The sequence below is a fragment of the Chenopodium quinoa genome, unplaced genomic scaffold, assembly GCF_001683475.1.
Source record: "Chenopodium quinoa cultivar QQ74 unplaced genomic scaffold, ASM168347v1, whole genome shotgun sequence".
NCBI classification, from domain to species: Eukaryota; Viridiplantae; Streptophyta; class Magnoliopsida; order Caryophyllales; family Amaranthaceae; genus Chenopodium; species Chenopodium quinoa.
Window position 1 is genome coordinate 2146035 of NW_018744290.1, and position 21379 is coordinate 2167413.

The 21379-nt window shown below is 36.0% G+C and overlaps 1 protein-coding gene across 2 annotated transcripts; it reads right to left on the bottom strand.

Annotated features, from left to right (window-relative positions):
- Nucleotides 1-13738: 13738 nt before the first annotated feature.
- Nucleotides 13739-16070, bottom strand: LOC110695234 (transcription factor bHLH30-like). Of its 2 annotated transcripts, none has more exons than XM_021872476.1 (3): nucleotides 15721-16070; nucleotides 15177-15502; nucleotides 13739-14382 (listed from the first exon to the last, which is right to left on the bottom strand). In XM_021872476.1, the coding sequence occupies exons 2-3, from the start codon at nucleotides 15492-15494 to the stop codon at nucleotides 13951-13953; spliced, it is 750 nt and encodes a 249-aa protein (XP_021728168.1). In that variant the 5' UTR covers nucleotides 15495-15502; nucleotides 15721-16070; the 3' UTR covers nucleotides 13739-13950. The 2 variants fall into 2 exon arrangements, with proteins under 2 accessions (XP_021728168.1, XP_021728169.1); XM_021872477.1 differs by lacking the exon at nucleotides 15721-16070 and adding an exon at nucleotides 15613-15701.
- Between the last annotated feature and the right edge of the window lie 5309 nt (nucleotides 16071-21379).

Here is a 21379-nt window from a genome sequence, read left to right on the forward strand (position 1 = left end):
TTATAGCAAATGTCAAATACTGAAATCTAAGACTATGACTTGATGTTCTTTATAGTTCACATGATTAGGAGATATAAGGAAAATGTGATCATTGCACTTGTAGTGAAGCAATGATGCATTTTACTTGTTTCTTGTCTTTCGTTTTATAATATTTTAATGATAAGTGGATAGTATTTTGCTGAATTGGATTCGAAAAGTTGGTAACAAACTCAAAATCCATGATACATTGCTACATGAACCTCGAAATCCAGTATCGTTTTTCTTGAAAACTTCCTATCAGTTGTTAAATTCATTTTCTTCTACCTCATAAAAAGCCTTGACTAAACTGCACCGCTATATGTGACTGTTGACAGATTTAAGAAGAATTTGTGGTAACACTCGGCAGTGTCGTGCGCCTGAGGCGCGTCTAGGCGATTGGGGGTAAGCGCGCGTCTTTGACGCACTACATTCTAAGGCGCAACATAAAGACGCACTTATGTTTTTTTCCTTGATTTCTTTCAGATTTTTTGCCATGACTTCTTAGGTGCGCCTCACTTCAATGAGGCGCACCAAGGTGCTCTAAGGAGTGCCTAAGGCTCTAGGAAATCTAATCCCCTTGGTGCGCCTTAAGCCTTTTTATACATTGACGCTCGGAACACTCGATGAATCACATAAACCTCTTTTTTTCAATTCTTTCTCTATCTTCTTCTATAATGTGGTCCTGATTTTTTGTTTCAGATCTAGAGCACTAGAACTCATATCCATTTTCTCTACTCTTTCCTTCACCAAAAAAAATATTTTCTCTACTCTTCCTCTTCCTATGTGCTTCGAGCTCTCTCAACGGACAGTTGGACATCACTATGGGATTGTCGAGTAGCTAGCTGGAGTACCACCGTCGACAAAGACATGCAAATCCCCGAAATCTATGAGTTGTAAACTTGTTATTAAACTAATTACAACTATCAAGTATATATGTCTTCTTGTTTTATAATGTATATTCCTTCATTGTCTCTTCTTTTTACATACTGTTCTTAGCGGAGAATTGTAATATTACTTATGTTTTTTTTTTAATCTCGTGCATATGATGGTTCTTAAACGAGCTTGAACCCAATAACGAGCTGAACTCGAGCCTTGGTTTTCTTAACGAACTCGAGCCGAGCTCGTGAAGTTAAGGCTCGACGAGCTGAGCCGAGCCTGTGTCAAAAGTAAACGAGCCGAGCTGAGCCTAAGAGGGTTCAGTCTTGGCTCGTGCGATAAGCACCCCTAACTCTTACAATGACTACCAATACAATAACCCTTCTTGATAATCTAGCGATCTAGCTTGTAAGAGATTTTGGGTTCTATAGTGCTTTGGCATCTGTCATCTTTTTAATAATCTCATCATGGCTACATCAACTCCATTAATTGTTTTAAAATATTTATTAAACTTAAATTTGTGTTCATATACAACATCCGTGCTAAAGACAACTAGTTTTCCTTCTTCTTTAGACGAGTCCTTGATTTTGATGGTGAGTTTACCAAATTTTCCTATCATTAGATTATAAAGATAAGTTTTGGTGAATTATTGTATTATATTGGACATTATGGATGTCATCTAAGTAAAACTTAATCATAATTGCAGAACAAGGCAGCTGAAGTAGAACAATATTTGAGCAGGCGATGCATTTACCTTGTTGGTTAGTTCCCAGCTAGCATTAATTTTGTCATTGCAAATTTATTTTCTGTTATTATAAAAAGTGACGTTCAAATGCTGGTCTGATGGGCTCTGGGAAAACAACCACCGACACGATTCCCCTATTTTCCTATTAATCACAATTTAAAAAATTATTTTTTGAAAAAAAAAAATTTGAAAATTAAGTTTACAACCTATATATTGGATTCCCATAAAAAAAAAGGGGCATTATTATCACATTTTCACAAGTTTTGAGCCATTATGTTACTGTCATTTGGGTGTCCACTTAAGATTTTAGCTACCGGCAAAGTATGCCTTTATAGGGGAAGGTGGGCAACTAATGGTGCATGGGCATGGTGCTGGGCAGCCGTGGGCAGCAAGGCATGATGCTAGGCAGCCATTGGGCTTTCTCCTCATCTTGGAAGTTGGTGTGCATGCTCGAGGGCATGCGAATACACAAATATCCGCCGAGGCCCTGAGGGAACCGAGTCCACTTTCGGAGATTCGATGTTGAGCTACATTAGTAGCCGTTGATTTTTCCGGTGAAAGCACGATGCCCGACAAACGAACAAAGAAGTGGGCGACGATCCTTCGCTCACCGGGGCCGACGTAATGTAAATCAACGAATATACGTAACCTAGATGGAGGCGATGGACCATCCGTCTATTGACCCAGGGCCCTGAAGGGGCATCGTTTATACTGATTGATTCGATGTCGGGTTGGGAGTTACGAGACTCGCCTAATGTCTTGATGTTGTCGTATGGCGGCGTGATTTCACTCACTGGGGCCTTGGGCTTTCACATGTGTTTGTTTGCTCCGTTTAGATGTTGAACCTAGTATTCGGCTCAATGTGGTTGGAGAAGTGCCCGATGTCTAGACGATGTTGCGAGCAGCATTAATAAACTACGTCCCTGAATATGTTCAGCGAAGGGGTGCTTCGTATGATGTACTTGGCTAACCATTACTGGAGGTCTTATTCGGTTGCATTAGAGTTGCGGAGGATTGCTTTGCACCGTGGATACTCAATGTCGGGTTACCTTTGCATGTTGGCTAACCATAGGAACATGTGCGGGTGGCCTCTATTCTTATTGATGTAGTGCATGGCCTTTCTTCGTTGTTGTTGACGGTGGGAATCGTGTTGGTGGTTGTTTCTTTCACGTCAAACGATGCTCGTTGGGGTCTTCCAGCTAATTCATACGGCTACTTTGTGGTCGTAGGGGTGCACGCTTGGTTGGTCTCGACGAAGCGGTACGGTACGCGTGTGAGTGGTATTTGGTTTATTTGGTTGGCGGGCTCCATGCTTGTGCATCGAACCGTTCACCGATGAACCTCTTCATTGATTGGTCCAAGTGCTCTATAGCCTTGGGCGAGATCTGGTTTTCTGTGTTGGATTCCTATTGATGGTATTTGTTTCGGGGGTTTTTGACGTGTCGTGCGGGAGAGTTACAATTCCTAGTATGTGCAACCGACGCCAGTACCTGCAAAACCACGAAGACTCCGGTTGGTGGGAGCTTCGGCTTCGACGATCAAGTCAGTAACGTACAGGAGGTAATAAGTGCGGAAATAGTAAATACTCCTCGCTAATACAGAAGGATTCTGCAATTAATATTGCTCGGGATTTGTGTTTGTATTTATGGATACCCAATAAATGAGGTCTGACCCACTATTTATAGTGGGGAGACCAGTACCCCATCTAGGGTTCAAAGGACACGTGTCAACAGGGGATTGGCGCCCTGTTGACCTATGGCTGGCTGCCACGTGTCGCAAGGCCATTGGGCGACGTGTCTAGGGTAATTTTTACCCTAAACAGTATTGATGTCCTTATAAAATTGAATTCCGTCGGACATCCATTTGGGCGTTAGGTGGACCTCTGTAGCTAGGTCTGCCCTCCAACCACAATGGCGAAGCAAAGCATTGTTGGCTTGGAATATCTAATTGTGCCCTGGGATGCAGAATGTTGAGTGGGAATGAACGTTGATTCGTCACTACCCTTTTAAGCGTTTAATGCTAAGCATGAACGACATCCTAACACGAGTTGACCCTCTCCGACAAAGGGAGGGCTCATGCGTGTTGGAGTCGATTGAGGAGTGCTACCTTGTTGATCTTGCTAGTACTCATATGCTTTTCTCAAAGATTAAGCCATGCATGTGTAAGTATTAACTAATTCAGACTGTGAAACTACGAATGGTTCATTAAATCAGTTATAGTTTGTTTGATGGTACCTGCTACTCGGATAACCGTAGTAATTCTAGAGCTAATACGTGCAACAAACCCCGACTTCTGGAAGGGATGCATTTATTAGATAAAAGGTCAACGCGGGCTCTGCCTGTTGCTCTGATGATTCATAATAACTCGACGGATCGCACGACCTTTGAGCCAGCGACGCATCATTCAAATTTCTGCCCTATCAACTTTCGATGGTAGGATAGTGGCCTACTGTCACATTCAATTTCGGTCGACTTAGGCTAGGCCGTTGACCATCCCACATAGGCGCGCAAGGCCTTCGGGATCCTACTTGCTTAGGAGAGCAAGTGCACGATCGGTTTGAGGAGGAAAGCCAAGTGAGGATAGAATAGCTCACTACCATGTCTAGGGCTTGTGAGGTTATCAGGGATAGCCCCCAAGTGCTTAGGCCATGGTGCTAGCAAAGGCTTGGTCAGCTAGGCCTTGGGCCTATGGCTAGCATGCGCGCGCGCGCACTAAAAGAACCTTGGAGTGTTTGGATGAGCAAAACTCCATAACAACTTTTTATACTTATTGAGGGGACTTATTAGGACCCTAATAGATCATACATGGCCATACGGCCAAGCTTGGGTTCAAGGATCGGGCTTGAGAGCCCATTATTGTGTTACTGTCAGTTGGGTGTTCACTAGTATTTCAAGGCCAGATAAAAAAAAAAGCTCTTTAGGGGGCGAGTGCTCACTCAAGGGTCAGTTGCTGACTTAAGGGTGGCTCTAGGGCGAGGGGCCTTAGGCATGGTCTTGGACATAAGATGGCCTATGGGGACTATAACACACTTGGATGGCTATGGTGGACACTCGATAGGACAAACCGACTCGGTAGTCCCGACTAGGGTAGGTGCGGAGTGACTAACAAGGGCCTATGGCTTAGTACGGTGCATGCTAGCTAAGTGGTGTGTGGTTTGACTAAGGGATGCTCTTGGAATCATGTTAAGGTGTCTCTATGGTCCACTACTATAGTGGAGACCGTAATGGCTCCGGCATGGAGGAGCAAGTGCGGCCCGGATCAACGATGACTATGGTGCCTTCGAGGGAACCATGGACTTGCGTGGCCATGTACTGGATCATGTACTGGATGCTAAGGAAAAGCCTTGGCTTGTAGATTGGTTTAACCAAAGCTTCCCTTAGTGGACTATTTATAGTAGGGACTCCTTGACGGTTATGCTTAGTCATCGTGGATGCATGTTGTTGCCTTGGATCTTGGGATTGGCTAAGTAGTGGGTAGGTGTGAGCAAACCGGGTACTCGGTCAAAATTTTAGGAACCGGAACCAGAATTGGTTGGAACCGGGTCCTAAAATTTAGAATTGGAATTGGAACCACTTCAACCGGGTCCCTAAACTTAGAAATTGGAATTGGAACCGTCGGGTACCGGTTCTGGTTCCGGGTACCCACTTATGTACATAATTGTTAAAATTTAATACAAATTATAGTACTTATTTAATCCATTTTCATTTTTAGCGTTTAATACTAATATTTATAAATGCATGAAGCTATTTTATTTATGTTAGATAGTAATAATATATATATATATATATGTTTTTTTATCTTACTAACTAGATGCATTCAACATATTTTTGCTTTATAAATATATTTAGTTTAATATATATATTGGGTAACCGGGTACCCAACCGGTTCCGGGACCAAAAAATTGAGAATTAGAATTGGAACCGATTCCTTAATTTATTACCCGAAATTGGAACCACCGGGTCCAATTCCTGTTCCGGACCCACCAGTTCATAACCGATTCCGGTTCCAATTCCGGGTACCCGAAATTTTTGCTCACCCCTAGTAGTGGGGCTAGTGGGCGGTTGAGGTAACCACCCACGTTGCACCACTCTCCCTAAATTGTCGGGACGGTTATGCTGAGGTGGTACGTGACTAAGTATGGTTCCTAAAATATAGGACAATGATGTTTGTGGGTTAACTAACTGTTATCTTGACCGGGTCTTTGACGGTGGTCAAGTAGGAACGCAGTTAAGCTACTACGGAGGTGGTTCCTATAAAATAGGAGCACCAGTGGGGTGTGACCATGAACGTGGGTAGTCATTCTGAGAGGATAATGCCACGTCATGAGGAAGTTACACCACTCACTTAGTGGCCCTAGAAAATAGGAACACTAAGAAAGTGGGCGGTTACACTAATTTGGCGGCTGAACGTCACATATGCAAACTGATGCATGTCTCCTAAAATCTAGGAACATGGCTTAGTGGGGCTTGGCGGTTACCAAGTAGTTGAGAGGATAATGTTGGACGAGGGTAACTCCCCTAGTACGTGGACAAGGCCAGATGCATCCAAGTAAGCATGCAAGTAGTGGGCGGTTATTAGTTCATGGGTGTAGTGGGCGTAGTGGGCAGATATCCTATCTGACTGGGCTGTAGTCAGTGCCTATAAATAGGCCAAGGCATTCATTTGCTGCGCATCGAATTTGGAGAGCTCTAGAGAGAGATTCCAGAGAGAGAAACTCCTTGTAATTTGTAAGCCACGAAAATAATAAAGTGTTTACATTGTTGGCGCTTTGTCTCTTGCTTAATTGTGTGCGTTTGTTCTTTATTGCTTGAGTGTTAGGCTGGTCTAGACTTGGTCTAGGCGCCATCACGGGAACCTCCTAAATTCCTAACTTAGAAAAACAAAAAACTAATCCACAAAATATCCCGTGACAATTTGGTCCGACCTGCCAAGAAGTTTAAAACTACTCTAAGCTACGCATCAAGATGAGACCTCCCCTTCGTTTAGGAAAACCAACATGGTCTGTCGCAAATCCTATGGCTAGGAAGTTGACCTTCATTAGGGAATTACCCTTAAATTGTACCATCTTAAGCTGAAGAACAATGCACGATTCTATGCTTTGGTATGACCTGTAGACCGTAACGGCGGAATTCAGTTTGCACAAGAATGCATCGTTGTCTCCCATGTCGATATTAATCTTCAAAATCTAGTAAATTACCCAAAACCAGTAACTTTGTAAGTTCAAATTTCGACTGCCAAGATAAAAAAAAAAAAGGTATTCAATAATAACGCTTCCTAATTGAAATTTTCATAAGTATATAAATATATAGATTTATATGTACTTGAGAAATTTCTTCAAACTAATACCGTGCTGAAAATATAAAGGGAACTAGAATAAATTCATGGGTATCATATTAAAACGATTAAAATTGATTATAGAATTTGTGGGTAATTGGAGCAAAAGATAAAGAAATTAGTAAATAACAAGAAAAATAGGGAAAAGATAGTTACCTAAGGAAGATCGATGGGGTTGTAATGGAGACCAATATTAGAGGAACAATCGTGATCCGGCAGCCATTTGTTAACCAATCGAAAGGATATGCAGGAGGCGTTTCCCACATGAATAATTTGAAAGGAAACCTATCTAATTCACTCATTCAACTGAAATGAAGATAAAGTGTGATAAAACCCTAGATTGTAAAATTGATATTCGGTTCGATGAAGAATACCCAGCTTCAATTTAATGAAGAGAAACACCTCAGAGACGCTTCAATGGGAAACTCAGGGTATGCTTCAACTAAAGAAAGAGATATGGGGTTGGGCTGTTGGAGGATGTCAGGATGGAGAGAGAGTTGAATGAGTGGAAGAGAGGAATTATAGGAAAAGAGGATTTCTCAGAATCAAGACCATTGTAATTTCGGGAAGCAGGGGCAAAGTTTCCTCATCCTCATTCTCTTCTGAGAAGAGAAGCAAGAATCCTACACTAATTGAACGACATTTAAAATGAGAACTACATTAATAAGCTCTTCATAGCTAAAACAAAGAAAACCGTATCAAGAAGTCGAATGCAAGCGAAAAAACCAACTCAATTGTGCAAGCTACATCAAAATGTCAAATGCCAACAACCTAGAAATGACAATGACATAAAAACCCAGAAATGGAAACCGAACCTAACCCTAACAACCCCTCAAATTGCATCAAAATCAGCATAAATTGAAGCATTTTAGCTCAATGATCAACAAAATCAATCATTTACACACATTAAAACAATTTTTTTTTTTTTTTTAAAAAAAAAACCCCCTTCACAAACCCATAATTCAAACAAACCTATAAAAAATTTAACCAATTTCACAAATAATTAACCACATTAAATTCAGAAAACTAACCAAAAACTCGGTCAGAAATTTCGAGAGGTCGATCAGGTGGCTTCCTATAGAAGAATTGACGAAACAGCGCCATCCTTCCTCAAAATTCCAATGAAACCCAACCCTAATCCAGATCCAATCAATTGCGATCCAACTAAAAAAATGTTGATTATTTAGAGTGTTGATGTGGAGCGCCCGCTCTACTGATTTATCGCGCTCGCGCTAGCTAGGCGCGACCCGCGATGAAACCGCGCCTAAACCGCGATGAGTTTTTGGAAAATCTGACGGATTTCGGTGGCGCGCCCGCTCCTCTGAGTGGCGCGCCCGCGTCCCCGTATGGCGCGGCCCGCGCCTGGGGCGCGACAAAATCACGTCAACTTTCTGGAAATCTGAAGTTTTTGGGCAAAGAAGAGTGGCGCGCTCGCGCTGCTGTGGTGGCGCGCCCGCGCTTCTTGCCTGTTTTGCGGTTATAGCGTCGGTTGAGTCTATTTTATATAGAACTCTGGTTTTTCGAAGACATACACAGAATATTATTCTCTAAAATCTCTCCCTAAGTATTCTCCATAATTTCTCTCAATTTTCTTGCAAACTATTGTGAGATATACTCTTGATATTTTGCCTTCTTTGTGATTCATTCATCTTGGTTTCGATTCTTTGTGCTAAGAACGGAATTTCTGTCAATTGTATCTCAAAGAGGATTTCCGGTAAACCCAAGCACCGTGTGGGGGAAATAAACCTCTTTAGGAAAGTGTTTCACACGCCTTTGACAGAGTATCAAGGTCGTAGTCTCAAGGGACATAGCAATTCTCATGTTCATGTGTGCTTTGATCGGCTTGGAGTTAAGGCAAGTTTGTTAGTCTTCACATTAGTGTTTTCTTTAGAAATTTTCTTAATTTCTTAGACATTTTAATACTTGATTGTAACACATTGTATTGTGTTTGTCTAATTACATAACATTATCGTTTGTAATTATATTTTTTAGGTTTTGTTTCCCACACAAATTATTAAGTGTTTTTCATTGTTGAATTCACTGAAAACCTAACAAAAAATACCCAGAATTAAATAATCAAACCCCTCTTCAAAATTTACCCAATTTGGTGCAAAATTGGATAAATTGATCAACCCCTCTTCAAAATAATCAAACCCCTCTTCAAAATTTATCAAATTTGGTGCAAAAACCCCCTTAAGCTGCTTCAATGGAGTAAAACAATCCTATGGTGGTCAAAGCACCTTCTTGCAAACACCTAAAATCAACTCAAATCACTGATTGAAACCCCTGAAGAAACACTTCGTAGAAAGGAATTTAACCACCGCCATAGTTACGTGTGCGAATTAGGGAAGAGAAGGAGGAGCGACAAACTGAGATGATGGTAGCAGCCAAAACGAAAGGCAGTGAGGAAAAGCAGGAAATGAGGAAAAGGAAAGGGAAGGGACGAAGGGTAAGACAACAACGCAAAGGTAAGGACAGCAATGTAAAAACCACGAAAAGACCAAAATGAGTAAGGGCAATTCAGGCAAAGAACTATTCATAAGCTACAGTAACTCAAAAATGCACTACTCATATTTAAGGGTTGGGAGATAATTAAAATGAAGGATTTTCGACAACCATCTCTCGCTCGCATAGGTGAATCGAACTCATTTTTGGGACTTCATAAACCTATTATGATTGCAAAATCAACTTATATGACCCTAGGAGACACCTCACTCATTCACTTCAATTTTTGATTTTTTTTTTCCAAAGTTGGCTAAAAAGCGTGGATTATAGTCTTCATTTTTGGAAAATTTTCGACTTTTTCGGTATTGGAAAAGAAAACAGCTAATGTGCTTACACTGGACCCCACGATAGTTTGAGAGACCATTTGGGTGTTTGGAATTGTCCCTTTTGTCTTGAAATTGTCAATTTGATGTTTATGCATACGCCATTAGTACGAAACAACGAAATAGGTGAACCAAACTCAAACTCGGGACTTAGTAGACCCGACCCACTATTAGACTAATTATGGTTGCAAATCAACTAATATGACCTCAGAATTCACTCACACAATCATTTTGAATTTGGAAATTTTTTCTGAAATTGATCCAAAAGCATGGATTATAGCCATTATTTTTGGACAATTTTTGACTTTTTTGGGCCTGGAAAGGAAAGTGCCCGGGTTGTGTCCCATGGACCCCACAACATAATGGGAGACCATTTTGGTGGTTGAAATTGTCAATTTTGTCTTTAAACAGTCATTTTCTTTGTTTACGTACCACACCTATGCAACATAATTATGTAATAGGTGAACCAAACTCATTCTAAGAATTTTATAGGCCTAGTGGTAGACTTGCTAACCACCTTATAAGACTATAGGGGACACCCCACACATTCATTTCAATTTTAGAAAAACTGTTCAAAATTAGTCCAAAAACGTGAATTATAGCCTTTAAATTTGAAATTTTTTGACTTTTTCGGATATGGAAAGGAAAGAGGTCGGAGTGCTTCCTATAGACTTTATGACACTATGGGAGACTATTTGGGTGGTTGAAATTGTCCATTTTATCTTTAAATTGCCACTTTAGCACTCTATGTATACGCCTCCCTTCATTAAGTTAAGGTCGCCATCGGTCTTGATCATATGTGAATATAAACAACACTATGTCCTCGGAATTCATCCTCTACCATCTATTTTAACATGTATCACAAGCTTGCATTGTAAGCTTTACCAGTTGATGATGGAGTACATGTTGATAAATGTTAAATTAGATCGACACACACAAAATCTATTATGGCGTGATATACGTTGGGCTCTCTTGTTTACGTTTTATTACTTGAAATTGATCTGATGAAATATGTTCACAAGAGTATGGTTGTTTAGACTCATGTTACTCCAGTTATCATTTCATCTTGATTCTCGAGAACTCGTGTTGAGTATTTTGGGCACTTCATTTTGGGTCAATATTAGGCAAATTTTCATGAAATAGTCATCTTTGACACTTGGATACATAACTTCTAGCCAAATTTGAGTAACGGCTATAGACTATATTATCAAAATTTCAGTGGTGAATTGAAAACGATTTCAGTGTTAGCAGTTTGAGTTTCTGGTGCCTTAGACATCCTTCTAGAATAAGATGACTTTCTTATTAGGTATAGTATATGGTATAATTGTATGGTTATGGATGAGATATCCAGCACCTGATTTTCATACGAAGATCATTCATGTTAACTGAGAAACTAAACTACGTATAACTTTGGAAAACTCGTTGGTATGTTGTTGATTGATGAGTTATTTTTCTTAAATTATACGTTAGAAGTAGATCGAAGAAGAAAAGGACTGATGTATGATTACAGTGAACATTTTCCAAAAAAAAGTAAAAACATAGAAGAATCACAATCCAACATTAAACATCTGTATATAAACGACAATACAATAGATAATACAAGTATATAAGTACATAACAACTCTCCAACAGACAAATGTGAAGGCATACAAAGGAAAAATACAGAATCATACAAAGAATATAGGAAACATCAGACAGAAATAACAAAAAAAGATGACAGTATAGTCTCAAAAACTGAGGCTAGAAGAGCTGCTTAGTTTGAAGGAGGTGGGGAAAGGGAAGGAATGGAAGGGATAGATGTCGGAAGGTTAGGGATGGTGGTGGGAATGGTGGTTGGAAGGTTTGGCATGGGAGGGAAAGCCATGTTTGGAATGGAGGGCATGTTTGGCAAAGATGGGATTTGGGTGCTTGGCATCGGTGGAATACTAGGCTGAGGCAGAGCTGTAGGCTGAGGCAGAGTTGTCGGGACTGTAGGCAATGGGGGAATGGCAGTAGTCGGATTGGGTAAGGTAGGCATCGTCTGCAACAGATGGCGTGCTGCAAGGCTCACGTCGATGCATGACATGGCCATAAGTAGACCGAATATGATCATGTGCTTAGACGAAGCCATTGTTCAACTGGAGGAGAGGATAGGAAATAGCTTGCTAACTTGATTAGACACTCAAGGTTTCTTTGGTTTAATTACTTGTATTTTTATGTTGAGTTGAGAATTTAGGAGCTTGATTAAGAGAATTTATAGATGGTGAAATCAAAAGCATCATAAGAGTTTGATGAAATGTGGTTGAGGGGGTTAGAGTTAGCTTGGAAGAGCTAGTTAGTTGACCAATCCACTTAATTGTCATGGTTTCATATTCTAATTTTAGTTGAATTAGCATATCTAATCTTTCTGACTTTAACTCTGTGCCATTGCTTAATTCCTGCATCATAGGATAACTAAGGAATTCAGGAAGATGAACAATGATTAAGGTCAGTATGATCCAACTTGTTTAAGATTATTATACAAAGGCGCTGTTTGTAGTCATATAAATTCCATGTCCAAACCGTAACATGACAATTTGTACTGGAAAAATAAAACAAAATAATGTATAATCAATGATTAAAGAGGATTTGTTTCTTGTAACTATTAGAACCTAATTTACATTGTTATATGTAGACTTTTAGGAGAGTACAGAGTAATTTACTTTGTTCTTGGACAATTACATGTCACAACCAAAATTGATTTACTGGCTCTTCTTGTGTTGTGTGGGGTCATATTCAAGTCTAATTGATTTTTAATATTATCAAGTTGGGTCAGTTCAAATGTTTAATTATGGTTCAATTTCGATTTATATTATCTAATTTCACGGCCGATATATAATTGAGATTGAAATAATATGTTATAATGAGTTGTATGCATCAATTTTGCATATTCATCTCATAATTAAAAATATAAGTATTTTGGTCAATTTACCAATTTAAATTTTAAATTTTAAATAAACTTGAACTAAAATTTAAAAAGACCAGCATGGATAATGTTTTTGTCCACATTTATACATTATTTGCTAGTTCCTTCAATAGCATTATGTCTAATCAAGCTTTATTTCTATTTTAAAAAATTATTGTTAATTGCATTATTTCCAAGTCTTTACTTTGAAACATCTAATCAGAACATGGATTGGAAGAAATTTTAATGAAGTCAATACTTGCAAAATAGGAGTATCACTAAATAATCATGATGTTGGAGCTTAATTATTTTGGTAATCCTATACAAGAAGCACTAAATATGGAGGAATCCCACGTGAAGTTTCATCCTCTATGGACCAGAGGAGGACTAAAGGTTTCAACTCGAGACTAATTAACTAGACGGTTTTTCTAACGAGTGTCCATGAACACATGTTAAGTTTCATATGTATATTCATTTTTGATGGCTTTGTAGTCAAATTTAAAGGAAAACTATGTAACAAAAGTTAAACATAAAAGGGAATTGTAACCAAAAGAGAAGTTTACAAGTGTAAAAATTTTTCGCATTTAACCCTTGAATTGTCTATAAATCTATAGCTTCAAAACCTTATTATGAAGTGAACTTAATACCATTTCAAAGTGTGGTAATTTTGCGAATAGTGACTTTTGTCTATATCGTTAAATCCTAAAATTTGATATTACATGTGAACTTGGTATGCTAGTTTCATATATCTATGCCATTTTTATATACTTTGATGTGCAATCTAATCTTGATTTAATTTGAAAATTGCTTTATCTTAAATTATTTGCGCAAGTGTATCTTATGACATTACTACTTTGTAATTTGGCAGTAAAATACTATCATTACTAGTATCATTGGATTCCAACCATTATCAATTAGTAGTGGATTTGTTAGAAATAAAGACAATATTAAGGCTCTAAACAATAATTGCAATAATAAAAAGCACTAATTATTGCCATATTAACTATCATTGGCTTCAGATTCCCAAACTATCATCATATTCATATAAAGTTACTAACTAGTACAAGCTGCATACATTAACATAATACAACTTCTATCTTACCTTTTTTTTTTCTCTTTCTAATTGACAGTTAGAAAAACATAGAGTACATATATTTGTTAGTTAGGATTTTCCAACTGTATACTTAACTGCCAATATTACAGGCCCAGCCCAACACACTTCCCAATTAATACGGTCGGTGCATCCTTAGCCCATGGCCCAACCCAGAAGAAGAAGGTGCCTTGTCCACCACCACTTTTAAAGCCCGTTTCAGCAGCCCCTCCGGCCCGCCACCACCAACGCCTCGAACCCATAAAACATTCTTGGTCCGACCCCCTACCGTGGCCATCTCCGCCTTCACAACTTTACCCTTAACTGACCTTAATGCCCTTGTCAAGTCCAATATAAGCTCAGGCCTATCCTCACAACACAAGGTAGCAATGAGGGTAGTATTGTCATTTTCACTACGTCGTAGGCTAACCTCATCTATGTCCCCCGGAAGCAAACAAGCATTGCACCCATCGTAATCCTCATGTCCATCCCCTGTCAATTCCGAGGTGGCCTTTTTTAGCTCCCTCACCCGCCGGACCACCTCTGCCAACACCGAGGCCTTGTCTGTCTATACAAAATTTTGTATATGTGACAAAATTAGTACGTACTCTTTATGTGAGGTCAAGATCACATATAAATATATAATACATGTGTATTTATCTATTTATGTGCTATGTATAATAATAGTAGTCCCTATATAATATCTTGTTGAAAAGGAAAGCTCGTCAAAGAATTACTATACAATATGCATGTTTTTGCATATATATTCTATTTTGTTCAAATGTAACTAAATTCCACAATCAAAATTTTATTATTTGTTTGTACATGCCAACAACTTGTAATTATGGACAAGTGCAACGAACAAACAAATCAACAATAGTACAAAGTAGCAAAATCTTTGGACAACAAATTTGCCTGACCATTCCTTTTAGAGGATTGATGATTATTACAATTAGTCCTTTTCAATGAAAAATTATCCATAGGGACTACATACGTGACGAAAATTCAAACATTTATATAATCATAAAAGAAAGATAATTAAAAAATCGTGTAAATAATATAATTAATTACTATATTAACAAGAATTATAATAACTAATCATTTTCTTACACTTTTACTTGTGCTCTTTTTGTTAAAATAAAGTTAATACATATATGTAAATATATATGAACTTTATTTTAACTAAATATATACCTCGTACAACATAATTCAATATGACGCATATATGCAACATACAAGCACTACATACCATAATTTAATGCTTGAATTGATGAATAACATGTTATAGGATGAGGTATGATAAAGTTAATAATCATAAGTTTGGTAAAAAAAAAAAAAAAAAAAAAAAAAAAAAGAGCTTACTTTGACAAGGTTAGGGAGGACGGAACGTAGGGTGGCAAAGTGACCGTTGATACGCTTGCGACGGCGCCTTTCGGCCTCCTTGTGACTCTTGCAAGCTGCTAGAGCTTTAGCCTCAGGAGACAACCCTGCCTTTGATGAAGAGCATAACATAGACGAAGGAGAAATAGTGGTTGCACTAGCTATTATGTTGTGATTTATAGCGTTATTTGTAGTGTTTTCTTGAATTGTTGGCCTTAGAAGAAAGTTATTAGTATTTGGATAACTAATATTTGAAGAATTTCCCATTTCATAATAACTTGCCATTGAATTTACCAACATTTTTTCCCCTGCAATATAATGTAGGAAAGACATAAAAATGACATGAATATTAACAATTTTTTGTAAGAAAAATATATTGAAGACCAATGAAAAGATATGATACAAATGTTACACTTACTAAGGCATTTAATTTTAGTAGGAGGGGAAATAAAAAATAATAAAACAAAATAAATGTGAATTTTATAGTATGATTTTAATTTATGTGCTCAAAATATGAAATCTCTACCTTATTTATTAAGAATCTCTGAGGAGCAAAGATGTTGCTAGTTGTGTAGTGAAGAGTGGTAGCCCTAAATTGTGTAAAGTCCTACTTATAGAAGACTAGAAGAGTAATATTCCTACTATTTGTAGAAAAGTCATTTATTATTATATTAGTATTTTTAATTGGTTATTCTTCCTCATAGTACTACCATGTTTTTTTTTTTATTATTATTTTTTTTTAAAATTTTTTTTTTTTATTGAATTTTACTTTTTTCTCTTTTTTTGTCTTTTCTACTAACACAGTAAATGAGCTATTGAGCATAGTGATTTGATCTTTTGGGTATAAATTTATAATATATGCTTATTTGAAAAATAATAAATTAATGTACTGCATACTTTTTATTTTAAAGGAGTATGAAGTGTTTTCTTCATATCACTACTTAGCTTTGCAACATTTTAACCTGCTCATTAATTATCTGTCAACGCATGAGTTTGATTATAAATGTACAGCTAGAAAAAATTATAGTTGTACGTAATGTATATATATTAAGACTAATAACATATCATAGAATAACATTATTTGTGATAATTTGTTATATATATTATTGTAGTAAAATAAATATTACCAATGTTAACGAATAAATAATGCAAAAGCCCAATCAATTATTGCAAGTATTTTGAAACAAATGGAGAACGTACTATTGTGCTTTATTTTATTTTTTTATTTTAAAACTAGGTCTAATAATGAACTCATGCTATATATTCTTTGGTTGGTAGAGACTAGAGAGTGCAAATGAGCAATAAGGAAACAGTCCAAAAGATTAGTACAAAGAATATTCACAAAATCAATCTGTGTACATATATATACTTTCGCTACGTTTAGCATCCTTGTTTGCCTTATTCTCATGTTCTTGCTGTCTGAACTTCAAACTTTTTAAAATGCTTTAGATATTAATATATTTTTCGTTTTCCATTAAGTTATTGTTGATAAATTTTAATAACTAATTTAAAATTTTAACTATAATGGTGCATTGGTGCGTTTAATTCATGTGATTTTTACTTACTACGTAACTCATCAATTATCACATCTTGAAACTTATTTTCATAAAGTAGTTTATTTGAGCTTAATTTCCTAAATGCATTAAATATTAACTTATTTTAATAAATTCAGTTATTCAAGCTAAATTTCCTAAACTTATATTTTAAGAGCTATTAATCTGACCTTATCTAAATTTACATGTGATAAATTATTTATACTTCGTAACTAATAACCTGGAGAACCTTTTATATACACTCAGGTGTATATAGAGGTAGGTGCACCCGAAAGTGTTTTTTTTACTCATTTGATATAATTTTGCTTATTTTAGATTTTAAAATGAGCAAAATAGTATCAAATGAGCAGAATACACTTATGTGCAATTTACACCCGGATGTATATAATAATTTCTAAATAACCTATGGGTTGCATTAAAGCCATTAATGATCTTCATTACAGAGTGTAATGTACTACTACACCTTTTCTAATTTTTATTTTGCAATAAAATTGGAGCCATTAGTGGGAATGAAGCATGTGATGAAAATATTTAGGGACAAGGGGTTTTCAAGTTTTCATCTTTTGTAGGCGGTCTACCATTTTTAATGATCAATATAGCTGAACTAACATTGATTGCAAAATTTGGACTTTGAATTGTTGAATCATAGTCTCTCTAATATGTTTTTTTTTTTTTTTTTTTTTTTTTTTTTTTTTTTTTTTCGTAGACTCTCTTCTTATCATAATGAAGTAGCAAATTAATCTACACTCTCTTTTTACTTATTTCTCCCAACTTTATATACTTTTCTCCCAACTCTTTATATACATAGGGTATATTTTGTCATATTATATCGAATTTTCATATTTTTAGTACGTAGCTAGTTCCCAGAAAATGATTTTGGCACCCTCATTATGAACGCACAATTACACTACTCACAAAGACAAGTGCCAAAATAATCCATGGGATTGGATTACTTACTAGGATAAGTTTCCCTAGTTTACAAAGGGAAGAAACTAAAGCTAAGCAAACTAGAGAAGGACAAGCTGAAAAGCAAATAAGGCAAGTGGAATATTCCTGCAACAAATGTGTTTGGTTCAGCAGTGATAATGCCGGGACTTAGATGGTAAATAAACAAAGCTCAATCATTTTCTTACACACCCTGCTATTTTTTTTTTTTTTAATTTCAATATTAATCTACATACTTACGTAAGTAAGTTTCATTTTTACCGTGGTAAAAATATTTTAACACACACAACATTCCATTCATGTGCAGTTAAATTCCCTGATTTTTACAGTTGACAGTAATTATTGACACTAATTACATGGCTCAGTTAAATTTACTGTAAATTAATAGAAGTTACCTTTCTTAAAAAGTGTACTTTTATTGCTTAAGGTCGTCTTACACTTGACTTTTCTTAACTCTGTAAACAAACACTTTTGCACATTTTCATTTTTCTATAATTTCATACTTCTTACCTAAAAAGTAACCTACTTTTAGTTACAACTTATCATTTGTTATAACAGCAAGTATCATTATGATCGGTTCGATTTGCTTTTTTGTAACAGTTTTTTGTGTTTTTGACTAATGTTTTTTTAAGTTGAAACTTGTACGGTCTCCTTTATCAATCTCAAAGATTATTTAACATGTATCGATCATCATCTTTTAGGACAAAGTAAGTTTATTGACATTAACGGGGTAATGCAAGCTCGTAATGTTGCAGATTGTCTAGCAAATCACGTATGAGGGAGACATTCGATGTTTTAGTGTACGTGTACGTTAACATGTATGTAACATTGGACTAATACAGGTTTCACATTATATATGCTGTTAGAAGCAGTTCACACTTCACAGCAGACTTAGTTTGTGAAGGTCACGACATATATGATTGCATGAAGTCTCCTAAACAAATGATGGTTGTAATGATGATTGGTTTCTTAACATATCTAACATATCTAAGATGGTTATAATATTGTAATCTTAAAAGAAAACGAGTTATACAAATGCATGTATTATACAATTTAAAATTCACGGAATGTAATGAAGTATGATGAGTTTATGAGCCAAAATCTTTGTATAAATGAACTTTAAAGATGATTATGTACTACGGAGTAATACTTTGAGAGTACAATTCAATGCCTTTTTTTCTTTAGTAGATTTAAACATTGTCTAAAAACTTTAAAATAGCATGTTCTGTAACTTTGTAGAAACCCTAAAAAAGGCTCCACAAAATATGAAAACAAAATAGTCCAAAATTATAACCTTATAATTTCAAGTCAAGAATATGAATATGAAAAGAAAGAAGAGATCTGAAATTTCTGATCAAAAACTCTGTGAAATAGGGAACAACAAAATGAGCTGGACCCTAAATGTAACAGTTTTTTGTAGCAGACATTCCTCCTTCACTTTATCCAGCAATCACAGAAGATAATTGAGTATATTTTGTTCGGTTTCTTACCCTATTTTTCAACTTTTTTTGTTGATTTTCTCAAGAATAAAGTATAGACATATAACTGTTATACACACAAAGTACTTAGTACATGAACAACTTATAAGATGCATATTGATGTTCTATAGGTTTACCAAAAGTTGAACGATGATATATTATTGGATGGTCGAGTAAGAGAAACTACTACGAAGTATGTTAGTTAATCTCCATTCAGTTCTTCATCGTGAGATAACTAATTCCAACTCACATACATGTGAATTATTTTTCTACAGTTTTCGAGAGAAAAATAGTTCCGGGAAATTAGCAAAGTTACAAGTTTGAAGAAATTGAACTTATATGAGGGACAAAATCATTAGCAAAAAGAGCAGAATAGTAGATGGTTTGGTTTCAATAGCCCTGATTTCTGACTATGATAAGTGACGATTGACCTCTGAGAGGAATATTTTTAGCTTTGCCTTTATCCTTGTCCTTTGTTATTCTCTCTAATTCAATCACCAAAATAGTTGGTTCTACTTTTTTATTTTCTTTAAGAAAATTATGTGAATCTCTTTGTGTGAAATAACAAGTAATCATATCTTAGGACTTTCTGTCTTTGATATTTGATATTACCAATATATTATGACTTTTATGGACCCATATTATTCTGAAATTTTGTATACATACTCCTAATCTGGTCTTGGAAATGATATACTGTTTGAGAGCTTCCTTATTTTATTTGAATACATGTTAGGTAGTTCATATCTTGTCCTATTCATCTTAAACAAAATTTGAATATAATCTCAGCTCAACAAAAATAAGTTTATTTCAGCAGAAATGAGTTAATTTCATTTGCAATAAGTTTTATTCGATAAAGTTAGCTACTTTAAAAAAATATAGGTATAGAAAATCAGGAAAAATACATATTTTAACAAGTAAGAATAACTAAATTTCAGTAAAATAGTTATAATTCAATAAAACTAATTCAAGCTTTATAAATATGGATACAGCCTTATAAACAAAGTGCAATAATTTATTAATTAAACTATAACAACTTCCTAATGAAATTGGTTTATAGTGTACTAATTAAACCTTATTTTTAGTAAGGGCTTGTTCTCTTCAACTTAATTTCAGTTCAATTTAGTTCAAATCAGTTCAGTTCAGCTCAGTTTCTAATTTCCTTCTCTCATAAACAATTAAGTTCAACTACAATCAGTTCAGTTCAGCTCAGCACAGCTAAGTAAATCAGAACAGACCCTAAATTTCATCTTAATTGGATGAGTTGAAGAGAGCCTTAGAATAAGACAAAATCGCGCTTGGTGCAGCCAAGTTAAATACAGATTAGAGAGATGATATATGAATCAAAGATTAATTGTAATAGTAATATGGTGCTCAAGCATGTTTAGACATTTGTGTTATGAATGTTGCTTAATTATTTGTTACTATTAAAGCTTCATTATTTGGGATGATAGAGACCGTGAAATGAAAGAGATGTGTGAAAAGGGCCCAACCTTTTCTTTGACAGGGTTGTAGTATAGTCTTGCCCATCAACTTTTGACCACACCGATTTTGAATTTATGGAACAAGAATAACTTCGTTGTGATTTTTGATTTGGAGCTCAATTTGCTTCATGAAAGAGCAATGCTATATCATGCTTTCTCGGTTCTCTTTTAGTTGTGATAATTTGATTATTGTATACCAGGCCAACATTTGGTAAAGATTTTACGACTTGTTTTTTGAGTTGTGTTGACTAGAGTAAATGAACGGGGAAAGTATTATAATTAATCCTATATATTACCTCCGGTTCTTATTACTCGCAATAAAAGGGTATTATTTGTGAGACATAAAATATTCCTTTGTTGCGAGTAATAAGAACCGGAGGTAGTAGTATAAACATAACCAAGAACTAGAGGAAAGAATTAATAGCTAAGGTTATTTCTTGTAACATCTTTATGTTGATTTTATTTCTTGTATATGTAACTTTTAGTATTAACGACTAAAAAGCAATATAAACATGATAAAAAATTTCTAATGTTCTTGCAATTAACTAATAATTTTGTTCAAAAATCTGGTTCTGATTAATTCCTAGTGCAGTACCCTGGTCAAATTTGTACTGGGCACATAGCCACATACACTGACGTGCAATTTCCCCAAAACCTTGGTTCTGAGTCTTCAGACATCAGAGACAAAAATGATCCAAACCCCTGAGCCTGGCGGTCTAGGCCAGCCG

Bases quoted from the DNA above. Each gene is read 5' to 3' on its own strand.
- LOC110695234 (XM_021872476.1), bottom strand. From the start codon at position 15,494: ATGTTGGTAAATTCAATGGCAAGTTATTATGAAATGGGAAATTCTTCA. The intron at 14,383-15,176 runs GTAAGCTCTTTT...AATTTTGTATAG, and splicing joins TCCTCCCTAACCTTGTCAAA to ACAGACAAGGCCTCGGTGTT.